Source organism: Cheilinus undulatus, linkage group 22 (assembly GCF_018320785.1).
Source record: "Cheilinus undulatus linkage group 22, ASM1832078v1, whole genome shotgun sequence".
Taxonomy (NCBI): domain Eukaryota; kingdom Metazoa; phylum Chordata; class Actinopteri; order Labriformes; family Labridae; genus Cheilinus; species Cheilinus undulatus.
In genome coordinates, this window is record NC_054886.1 from 15563499 (window position 1) to 15575564 (window position 12066).

Below are 12066 nucleotides of genomic sequence, written 5' to 3' on the forward strand. Positions count from 1 at the left end.
AGCAAACAGTTGCGAATAGCAGCTATTCACCTTTTCACATTGTGAATAATTCCCACTAATGTTAGGCCTAGAGTGTGTGTGTGGGTGGGTGTGGGTGGGTGTGTGTGTGGGTGTGTGTGTATGTGTGTGAGTGGGGGGTGGGGGGGGGGGCATATTTGGTCATGTCAAACAACTCAAAAGGAAAAACCTAAATGTCAAGCTAAAACAACATTGGCTTTAATTGTACTCATGTTGTAAAGCTAACCAAACTGTTTTGGTCATGTCAGGTAACACATACGTCTAAATTTTTTGCAAAGTCATTTTTCCCATTAATTTATTTCCTAGCCATGATAATGTTAGGATAACATTATCATTTGGTTGTATAAAACTGACATAATTAGAGACATCCACATATTTGATTGACATAATTTCAGCTTACAACGTAAGCTAACATGTAAAGTTAAATGTAAGCTAAATGGAGGATGGTAAGGTTTAGCTAACACAAATTTAGTCATGAATGTATATCCAAGCTATCATAATGTTTACCACCATTGTTATATATTAAAGATACAGAGAAAAATGTCTTGCTTGATAAAGTAGATTTCCGTTAGACAGCAGTTTAGGAAAGCATATAGCCACTAGCTAGCTTACCACTGTTAGCGTAACTATCTTCCTACCAATATTTAACTTATGTTAAATGATACAACAGGAGTGGCCAAAGTCTCTAAATGAGTTCTAATTTCCCTTCAAGCTCTCATCACGTTATAAAGCTAACCAAACCATTATGATAACACATTAGGATAGGCCTACATTTCTTGCTAAAATAGCATTTCTTTTGGATTTATATCCTTGCTATAACTATGTTAGCTAACATCAAAAATTTGGTAGTAAAAATCCCTTGACATTACTGGGGATATGCGAATTCCTGGTTTACGTTATTTTTAGAAATACTTGGGAAAACTGAAATTTTCATTTTGCCCTCATCTGTATCCGACTTTATATCCTGCATATCATAATGTTTGCTATCATTGCTTTATGTTGATACTGACCAAAATTCCTTGCTAACACAGCTATAAAGTCCTTCCTAGCTATTTAAATGTGAACCAACATTGCCTTTTGCCATTTTAAATTTAAAAATAGGAGAGGTCTACATTCCTGGCTTTTCTTATTTTAACTATAAATTCACTTCTTTGCTGGCTAAGTTAGTCATATCATTGCTATAGTAATTTTTGCTATCACTGTAAGATATGATAATGATATAGACCAGAACTATTATGTGGCATAGCTATACGGTACTTCCAATTTATTACAATGTGAAGTAGCATTACATTTTTGTGGATTAAATTACACAACAGGACAGTTCAGTATTGATAGCTAACCTTTTACTAGCTATGAATTCACTTCTTGGCTATTATAAAATCACAACTTTGGTGGTGTTACAGTTAGAGTGTATACATTTCTCCCAAACTATGAAAATGTGCGCTAGCTAAGGTTCCATTTGGTGTATTTGAATTCAATAGGTAGCAATGATGCAGTTGTTTGTGGGTTTAAGTTAGCATGTAGATATGCCACAAAAATACATGGTGTGGGGAAAGAAGGAAGTAAAGGAGAATGGATGCTAAGATTAGCTGTGAAATAACAGTTGCTAGTATATGTTTACTTCAAAATACAACCTCACAGCCCTTTATAGTTGGACTTTTCCTGACATGTTCATTGTTTATTTATAGAAAAGTGGTCATTGATAATGATGCATTTATTCAATTTAAAACCTAAATTACAATAGTACAACTTTGCAACAAAACTTAAATTTTCAACCCTAAAGCTGTCCACCTTGTGAGGACAGTGAATTCTGCTGTACTCTCAATAGTTCCTTTATATTGTTCACTTCTTCTTGCGTGTTCTTTATCTATTACCTGGTGTGTAAAAGTATTGAAGTGCAGTCATAAATGTGATTGCAAGTAACAAAAAAAGCATAGTTAGTAACTCGTGGGTCGTTTCATCTGGGCTGTTGTACAGGGGTGTCCTGTGGCCCCCCACTCCACGTTGCCAATGGGGTGGTGCGGGGGGCGGTGTTCCAGTTTGGGGACGTGGCAGTGTACTCGTGTTTTGGTGGCTACATGATGGAGGGTGTCGGGAGAAGTAGGTGTCTGGAGAACGGCACCTGGACGCCGCCTCCCACATGCAGAGGTAGAGAGAACACGCTTCTAAGTTTACCAGAAAGGACTCTTCCTGCTTCATCTGAATGACGCCTGGCTGCTTTTCAGCTTCTTAACTTTCACTGGAACAACAGCTACTTTTTTCTCTGGAGGTTATTAACATTTCCATGCCTGTATCCTCTGTTCTCTTTTCCCACTTGGACCAGGTTTACACCACTTGAATGGTGGAAAGTAAAGCAAAGGAAATGGTTCAAGTATTTAGGCTTAAAAACAGCCTTAACACCCACTGTGCCATGACTGGTACTGTTACTTTTTCACACCTGCACTGGTTTACATACAATCATAGAAATGTTCTTTAAGGCCTGGATCCAGCCATGTTAAGGGAAGAATAAATAGCCTAGAAACTGTGAAAATCTACTTTTTTTCTGTGAATGACTGGATAAAATTAAAACATCACATCAGAGACATTTAAAGTACAGGTGGAGTTTGGTCTTTTTTCCAGCTACCCAAAAGAAAAACTTTTTTTTGTTTAAGCTTGTAAAAGCTTTTTAAAAGTAATTTATCAATGCTTTATGTCTTGCAGTGGTTAAGCCTAATTTAAAGGACAGTTGTACACATTTTTCAGCAGACTTAACTGACATGGCAGACTGGATAAACTTGTTTCCACAGCTCAAAGTTTATTTTCCATAGTGTGTTGTTTTGTAAAATAGAGTGGACATCTATGGGATTTTTGACTGTTTTCAGTTAAATAACTGAAATAAGGTCTGTGGTGAACACAAGTTCATAGATCTTAACATTTTTTTCTATGTAAGAAAAACATCTGAAAAGTGCGCCACCTTTCGATTGTTTATCTTTTCATGTCTTAATAACGGCGGTTGCTAACCAACGTCATCACCCCGAGTGCGGCGACTGAGCCTGCCTCTCACTTGTATCCTCGAGTGATGACGATAAATTTAACTATGTTGTAGTTCAATGTAGCATTACATAGCTTTTTAATTTCCTCAGTTATATTTATGAAACAAATATGATGCTTATATTATTCATTTATGAAGATTATCTTTATGAACAGATCGTTTGAAGGGAAAATAAATTCCTACTTGGTGTCAAGTCTTTTCCACTTGGAAAATTGTTTTCAATGCATGAGTGGTATCTAACACTTTAAAGTTAGGACTTTTTCCTTCTTCAGTTACATTTTCTTATCATTATGAATAAAAGTTTATCTATGAGCAGCTTCTCTGTCTAAAAATATATACAATTGAATTAATAAATATACAGATGAGGAGGTGCAGCATTAAAATTCAAAGGGCACGTGCATACTTAACATATGAAACAATAGGCTGGATCCAGGCTCGCTTTTCCTCCACAGCTGCTGAGTCTGTGCACACTCCTGTCCACACAGACACAATGAGGGGATTTTTTTGTGGATGAATTTGATAAGTTTGAGAAATTTGATTTGTGGTGTGTGAATACTGCCTTTGTTTGAGTGCATGTTGCATGTTCGCCTCTTTTAAAAAAATGTAATTTGTTCAGTTAAAAATAAGATGTAGTATGTGCAGTTTTGTTCGCTCATTTTTTTGTGTGTTTGTTTGTGTGTCTTCCCCCTTTTCAGCCGTGTGTTGGTTGCATTGCCAGAATGGAGGTGTCTGTCAGCGGCCCAACACTTGTGCCTGCCCTGAAGGCTGGATGGGTCGACTCTGTGAAGAGCGTAAGTAATACTCAAGTTTAAAATATTTAGTGGAAGCCTAGTTAACACCTACAGCATGATCTCAATTGTATGACAACTCAGAAAGCAGTGACTCTCAGGGAGGAATCATAACACCTTGCTAAACATATTTTATACCACACTGAAGCACAAGAGGAACAGAAATTAGTAGATTTTGTTATTTATCACATTAGCATACATTTACCTCTTTTGTTCTCCCAGAACACAAAGGTTGAAGAACAATTAAAAAAAAGAAATAAAAGTAAGCTGATCTTACATTGACAAAAGAACTTCAAATACTCTTATTCTCAAATTAAGATACTGAAGACAGTTGTTTTTTTTATCATGCTAGTAACATAGCTTAAGCCCCTTTACCAAAATTGAATGCTCGCCATGAAATGTAAAGATATTCACTTTTCCCACTGAATGAATCCCCCTGGCTTTAGGACAGCCTAAACCTTTTCCATTCTACTCCAAGTTCATTTTTTTTTAAGGTTTCAGAGCAAGTCGGTGAATGGTAAATTCTTCGACAGGCATTCGTAATCCCCAGAGGATGAATCCTGCTCCGTGTGGTGATCTATTTTTCAGAAGGCAAAAATTATAGACAGTCATGTTCCCCCTTGGATGAATCCTTCTAGCACTGGTACAAGCAGACTTTGCCAGCCACATTACTACAGTGTCTACGGGTAAATCTGTGTTCATCCTCATCCCAGATACTCAGAATTTTACCGGATCTTTGGAAACTTTAACCTAGGGTCAAATATGCCAGTAAGATTCATTCACTAGAGGACATAGACATCTGTAGTCAGTCACTTAAGTCAATAGGCATGATTGCTGAGGGAAAATCAATGCCTCTAGGTAAATGTGTGCTCTTTTATAGGTATTCCTGAATTCAATGGGATCTTAAGATAGAAAATTTCTTGCTGAACAATCCAGTAGATATTGAGATATTCCATTCCTTAAGTCAAAGGATCCCTGGAGTTTGGTAGATTCATCTTCTGGGGATAATGGTCCAAAGCTTGTTGATGCCACTAGATCAAGAGGGAAATAATCGCCAAATTAACAAAGATTTATCCTTTAGAAGCTATGGATGTCTTTTTTCAATGTACATGTGTCAAATCAGATGTACTAGTAGTAAACGTTGACATGTTTCACAAAGTATTTGTCAAATTTGTCTTTCCTCAAAGGTCAAGTATGCATAATCATCCAGGGAACTTGGATATCTGTTTGTGAATTTTGCTGAATGTTTTGATCTAGAATTTGTTGAAGTATGACTGAAGTGCTAGGATCTTTGGAAACTCTGACCTGAGATAGTTAAAGTCAATATCAACAAGCCTCTGGGGTTGAATAACTGTGGAAAACTTTGTGCTCATCTGTCCAGGATGAGAAGGTGTGATATCCTTATAGACATTTGGAACTTTGTAAGGGGGTCAACTGAAGCATGGTTTATCCCCTTTTTTGGAAATATAACTGCTGAAATAACCAAAGAATATTTCTCCTCAGGGGATTACAAATAACTATTGAAACTTTGTGCTAATCTATCCATGAAATGTTTGAGACATTTCTCAGACATGTGAAACTTTGACTGTTCAAGGAAGGGGGTTAACCAAAGTATGGTTCATCCTCTTGGGATCGTGACTAACTTTAGAAAGTTTTTCGGGGCAGATCCTCTAAGATTGTTTTTTCTTTGCTCTACTAGTGTTGACTTTAACGTAACTGAATAGCTCCTGTTATGCAACTAATCCACTTAAGAATTAGCGGTGATGAAATGCCGATGCTAAAACCTCCACAGCTGCGCGCACTGAGCGCGTCTTTTTCCAATGGCCGAGTGGCACATTGATGACTTTGCACTTCACCAACACCACAATAACAGAGTGAGATAGAATTAAAAAAAGGAGGAATAATATTTTCAGAGAGAACTTGTTCATGCTGAGACATGCAGCAAAACACACACCTGTTGGCACATGAGAGGCCTCATGTGTGACTCAGAGACTGGATTCAAAGGGAAAATGCACTGATCATCAGTGGTGCCAATGCTGTTGTTACAATATCACATAAAAGACATAATTCATGAAAAATAAGACGTTTGAAAATCAATCATTGGTAAGTTATCGCTGAGAGAAGAGAGAACACTTCCTGCTGCGTAAATCAATATTTTCTCAGTTAACTAATTTGAACAGTAAGAATTTTTTTACTCTTAGCAGCAACCCAAACTGAAACACACTAAAAACTTTACAGAAAAAGTTCAGACAGACATGATTTATGATAATTAACAGCGCAATAAGGCGACATTTATTTAATACGGAAAATAAGGAGTGTACGCTTTGTGAAACACCATCCATCTTTTCTTAGTCACTACAATGTTCTTAACAGTCTTTAACAGGTAGAGCAAATTATTTTAGGATCCGTGTTGTGTTTTTTTTCTCCCAGTCGCTATGCATTAAGACAATCCCTCCAACATCCTCATGCGCTCGCTCTCTCCCTTTCAAAAGAATAATCAAAATAAAAAATACAAATCTAAGAAACCTGCTCTGTCTGACAGCAGGACTGAATATCTTGGACTGTTGTAGTACTGAAAACCAAAACATTTCAACGTGTCATTCACACACTGCTTTTTGATAGGAGATGATAGACATAGCAACAGAGGAAGACATATTTCACTAAAGATTGTTATCATTTTAACCATATGTTTTATTCTAAAGTGGCTCATGCCGAGTTCCTACCGGTTCCAAAGTGCATTGTTGCTGATCAAAAAGTTTATCTAGGGATACACGGTAATGACTGACTGCTGTAAGAAGAGGGGAAGCAAGAGTATTCATCTTCCTCCTTTTAATTTCCATATATGTAAATGGGACAGAGTGCTGCCTGCTCAGCTGAGTAGGTTTGCATGTATTTGTGTGCAGTTGGTGTTGATTTCCCCTTTGCACATGCTCTGTGGATAAGATGCAACCTTTTTTGTCCTTTTCATAGCTTAGCTGCACAAAAACCCTTTAGAAAAAAATTCTTTGTGGATCTGCCCCTTTGTGTTTATTTATCCATTAGATGTTGAGATGTTTCTCTGTTTTGAAACTTTAACCTGCTCACATAAAGGATTAACCAAGGTCAGTAGGATTCATCCTCTTGGGATCATGAATGTCTGAAGCAAAATTTATCATCCACCCACAATTTATAGTTGTGAAACTTGCCCCTAAACCATAAACTTGTACTAGCATGAAAGGAAAGGTTTGGGTTGTTAATGAGAATCTGATGCAATATTTACCATCCAGCTAAAAGTTATGAAACATTTAACTGAAAAAATGAGCTTCATGTTTCCCAGAGGATTCTGCATACTCAATTTCATACATTTTATAATCATTGTCACTATAGAACCTTAAAACGTCCCTTCTTCTGCAGCACAAAAACATGCCTTTACAGTCATAAAGTTTTTAAATGTCAAAATGGAATAAAATATCAGAGGGTTTAACAAACTGTTAGACGACAGATGACCTGAAATGGTTTCCTGTTTACACTCCTCTCTTTCTCCCTCTCATTAATAACAGCGATCTGCATCCTGCCGTGCCTGAATGGCGGGCGTTGTGTGGCACCCTACCAGTGCGAGTGTCCCACAGGGTGGACGGGGACCCGCTGTCACAGTGGTGAGTTCATAGATACATTCATGTACTGAGGCTGGTACACATGAGTAAACCTGTACAGCCTGAATCCTGCTGAGGAAGGGTTTCACCTGTGTTTGCACTCAGACGTCACTTACACAAGGGAGCTGAGTGACGCCAAACATGTTTCCAGTCTTTGTGTTAAATTAATCATTCATTATATGTTGACAAAGTAGATTTGAATTAAGATGTAGATATAGCATCTGTAACCTAGAATAAAGGATAATTTTCAATTATTCTGACACATTTAGCACAAAAATTAGACATGTTTATGAATGTGTAGATTTAAAAATATAATTTTCCCAAGAGTGAGAATCTTAAGAACTGACAGCAGTTAGAACAAATATGTAAACAAACCTATGTGGTGATTATAACACAAAAGTCACATTTACATAAATGCAAAACTATGGGGGCCCAAATGAGACATGCATCCATGTGATAAAATTATTGGCTATTTTTCGATATATTTTGCAATGTAAAATAAAGACATTTTAATTGTAAACAAATCCTGAAATGTGCCTTGGATTGCTTTTTTGAAGGACAATTGCAGTTTAAATTTTTTGATTGAACTTTTGATTTTTACTTGAGCAATTAACCCTTCATGAGACGTGATGGAAAATGTTTGTTGTTTTCTCCAGACCTTGTCTTATTTTCTTGTCATGACAAAATGAAACAAACAATAAAAAGTCATCTTCTGACAAAATCCTGGTAAACTAAAATGAAAAAAGAAAGAAAAGGTCATGGTGAAAGGCCAGACTACAGCATACAGTGCTGCTATTACCAATGTGGTCAGTTAATTCTATTTATTTTGGGTTTGCAGTTTTTTTAACCAGGGATACAAGATTAAAAAAAAAAGTCCTGATCTCATGAAAACAACCAGCAGTTACTTATTATCAAGAAAAAAGTAACAGTTGTATATCTGCTTAGGGCCTCATCACAGAACAAAAACCTTTAAAATAATACTTAATATACACTTACATATACTTATATATACTGAATACCTTAAATATTTTCATTTAATTAGCATTGCTTTGCATAAATCTGTTTTCTTTACATCTGTTTTCAGTTTTACATCAAAGAGGGTTTTATTGAAAAAGTTCTTGTCAAAAAAAAAAAAAAAAAAAACCCAAGCCATGACTGGTTTATGAAAATAAATAAATAAAAGGGTAAAACATCCAAGGCACTGTAGCAAAGTCATCTTGCTACTCCTGATTGAAAGGGAAGGTCAGATGATTTGATACATTTTTCTGTTAAACCAGTGTTCAGGGATGGTTTCCAGCTAAATCAAGGAGAAACATTAGGAAAAAGTGTGCACTTTGTGTATGTACTTATAAATATTATTTTTCTTTTTATATTTAACAGCTTTCAGTATTTCTTTCTCTCACATTTTGTGCTTGATGACCTTTGCCCTCTCTAGTGGCTTGCTGTAACAGCCATATATCCTAAAGTATATCTACTCCTACTATTCATGTTGTTCTTGTACCTTAAATTTTCCTGATTGTGTAACTACAGTGTCTTCTCAGTGGGTTTCTTTATCAATGATCGTGTTAATGAGGGGAGATAATGGTTGATTGCATCATGAGGAGAGAGAGAGGGGGAGCACTTAACCATCTGTGTCATGTCAGTGTGTGACAGCAGCTTTTGTGCTCTGAGAGCTCAGAGCTAAAGGAGATGTATCAGCCTCTTTTAAAGGGCACTTTCACCAAAATAGACTCTTCTCTGTGGAATCTTCCAGATATAGTCAGTGGGTAAATCATGCTATCTGGCATCGGTTGTTTCTCAAATGCTAAATTATTCAAACAAATGTTTGGAGAACATGACTGGACAACCTCATAAAGGCTAATGAGCAGAATATTGGAAGAAGAATTTTATTGCTATTATAGAGGTCTGCATGTAAGGAGATTGCAATTTGCCCTTGGGGCAAAATTATCAATATACAAACCCCAATAACCAAAGGGTTGTGACACTATAATAGCATGACTTCACAGTACAAGAGTGAGGTTATAATTCCTACCTGAAGGCAGTACAGACCTGTCTCTCATTGAAAATGTACTACACATTATTAAGCACTAAATATAGTGAAGGACACCCCACAATGTTGAGCAACTTAATGTGTACATCAAGGAAGAATGGAAAAAACAATCCACTTTCAATTAGTGCATTAAGTCCCCAGACAGTGTTGTCAGAAGAAAAGGTGATGTAACACAGGGGTAAACATGCTCCTGTCCTAGCTTTTTTGGCATGAATTGCAGGCATTAAATTCAGAATGTGTGTATATTTCCAAAATCATAAAGTGCATTGAACATCTTGTCTTTATTGTATTCAATTGAATGTGGGTTGAAAAAGACTTTCAATTCACAGCATTGGCTTTCTTATTCACATTTTATATGCTGTCCCAACCTTTTTGGAGCTGGTGTTTGTCAGTCAACATGTAAATAAACAAATTAAAAGGTATCAAGGCAAGACAACAACAAATACGCATTTCAACGCTGAAAGTGTAAAAAAACATTAACAGCGTGTCCTGTGATGATGACGTTGTAATGTAACTAGACTGCACTGACTGATGGAATGGCACACCATCACTGGGGCAGGATGTGTTCTCCAGTCTGTTTATTTATGTTTTTATTATCCTGTAACGTTTCCCAGATGGCACATGGGTCCTTCAGAGGGTTTTAATGTTCTTTTGAACAAGTGTTGTATGTGTGTGTCAAAGTGGAAATCTGAGGTTTTGATTGTGTTGTGTGGAGCTTTCATACAACAATCTAAAAAAACTCCAAGCCACAATCTTCAAGAATATGATTGTCTTCCTGAGAGAATCTCTTGAATGTGTTTACAGGATTAACGATCACTCTGATAATGATTCATGACTCTGTGTTTGTGTATGATATCCTCAGCTGTGTGTGCCTCGCCTTGTCTGAATGGAGGCCGCTGCATCAGGCCGAACAGATGTCACTGCAGTGCAGGGTGGAGCGGACACGATTGCTCCAGGTGAAAAGACATAGAGATTGCATTTTATGTTTCAGTTAATAGACATAATTCTTATTAATGTGGATGTAAAAGATGGAAATCATTGCTCTATTTGATGATGAATATTAAAAGCTGCATATAGATCAAGCTTAGTGTTTTAAATTTGCATCAACTGGTACAGACGTACATACATACTAAAACTTCTGTGCATTTTTCATAGAATAAAACTCTTTTCTACCTAGAAACATGCTCTGCATTCATGTGAATAGCGCAAGAGCACTTTACAGTACTCATCTAACAGGACAAATTAGTCAAGATTCCCAGCAGTAAATACATTTATTTATTTGGAGTCATATTTAAAGGCATACTAATTATATAATGGTCACTTTAATGATTGCTTTGATTGTTGCTGTTGCTCTTCTTTAAAGTTCCTGTAAAGTCATAAAAATCTGTTATTTAGGTTTGTTGTATGACAGGCCAGTGTGTGATGAACTTTTATTGAGACAGACTTGGCAGGAATAGGTTCAGGTTCAGGTTCAACAGGTTTATTTTGCACACAAGCAACGATTAAACGATCTACATTTGCAGTAATTGTATAGTTGTGTGAAAAGGGCTCGCTCCAAGGAAGCTATCTAAAGCTTTTAAAAGGGGGCCTGATCTTCTACGGATAACAAATAACAAATATGTGTAAAATTTAACAATGTATAACAGACATAAGGTAGACATACAAAACGAAACAAAACAAAACAAAACAAACAAAAAAAAAAGCACAGTCCCAGTGATCTGGTTGGATTAGGTTTGTTGGTTCATACAGATGTACAGTAACAGATATGCACACGTCTAGAGAGATGAATAGGTGGAATAATATGACAGGTGATTTTCAAAGACAAGAATGTTCATATAAGCAGTAGATTAGACATACAATGATAGACGTTGCTTTTTTAGATATTTCTTAAAGGCGGATATGGCATGTGACATTTTCAGTTCCTCTGTAAGCTCATTCCAAATCTGTGGTCCTCTGCAGACAATGCTGAAGCTAGTGCATTGTAGCCTACGTTTCATAGAATGGGTCTGTCATCAGATACTTTGCTAAACTTTAGCTTAGCGACTCTGACAGGAGAGATTAAACTGTTGTTGCTTCAAGAGAAACAAAGCCACAGTCGTCCTCTATCACCTTCAACAGGTAAAATGTTCGTACTGTGCCTGGTTCAATTGAAAAACAGACAAATATTCCAGCATTAGACTCCCCCCTGACCTTACAGTGAACTATGGCCAGAACAGTTACCCGGCTCTGTGCCAGAACAAAGGCAGAAGTCTTCAAGGCTCAAATCACCCGTCATGATGCTATAAATTAGGGGTGTCAACCTCAAGGCCTGCGGGCCAAATCCAGCCTGTGGTATAGTTAAACCCGGCCTGCAAGATCATATCATATTTTTATTATAACTGTCCCACTGGTATGAAGTCTGCAGATTTCTTCCAATCTAAAAATGTAAACTTAACTTTGATGATTTAAAATATTTAAAAAATGGTAAAGAGTGAATGGTTAAATATAAATTCAGGAATGTGGGGAAAGATATTCATTTGTGTTTTCATTTCATAATTTAAATTTGCA

General features: G+C 36.7%; 1 protein-coding gene across 3 annotated transcripts in view; it reads left to right on the forward strand.

Annotated features, from left to right (window-relative positions):
* The window catches only part of svep1 (sushi, von Willebrand factor type A, EGF and pentraxin domain containing 1), a 160987-nt gene that overhangs the window by 147437 nt on the left and 1484 nt on the right, over window positions 1–12066 (forward strand). For all 3 annotated transcript variants that reach the window (XM_041779332.1, XM_041779331.1, XM_041779333.1), the window contains 4 exons: window positions 1996–2166; window positions 3745–3840; window positions 7377–7472; window positions 10382–10475. In XM_041779332.1, coding sequence (XP_041635266.1) covers window positions 1996–2166; window positions 3745–3840; window positions 7377–7472; window positions 10382–10475 — 457 coding nt within the window. The remainder of the gene's footprint in view (window positions 1–1995; window positions 2167–3744; window positions 3841–7376; window positions 7473–10381; window positions 10476–12066) is intronic.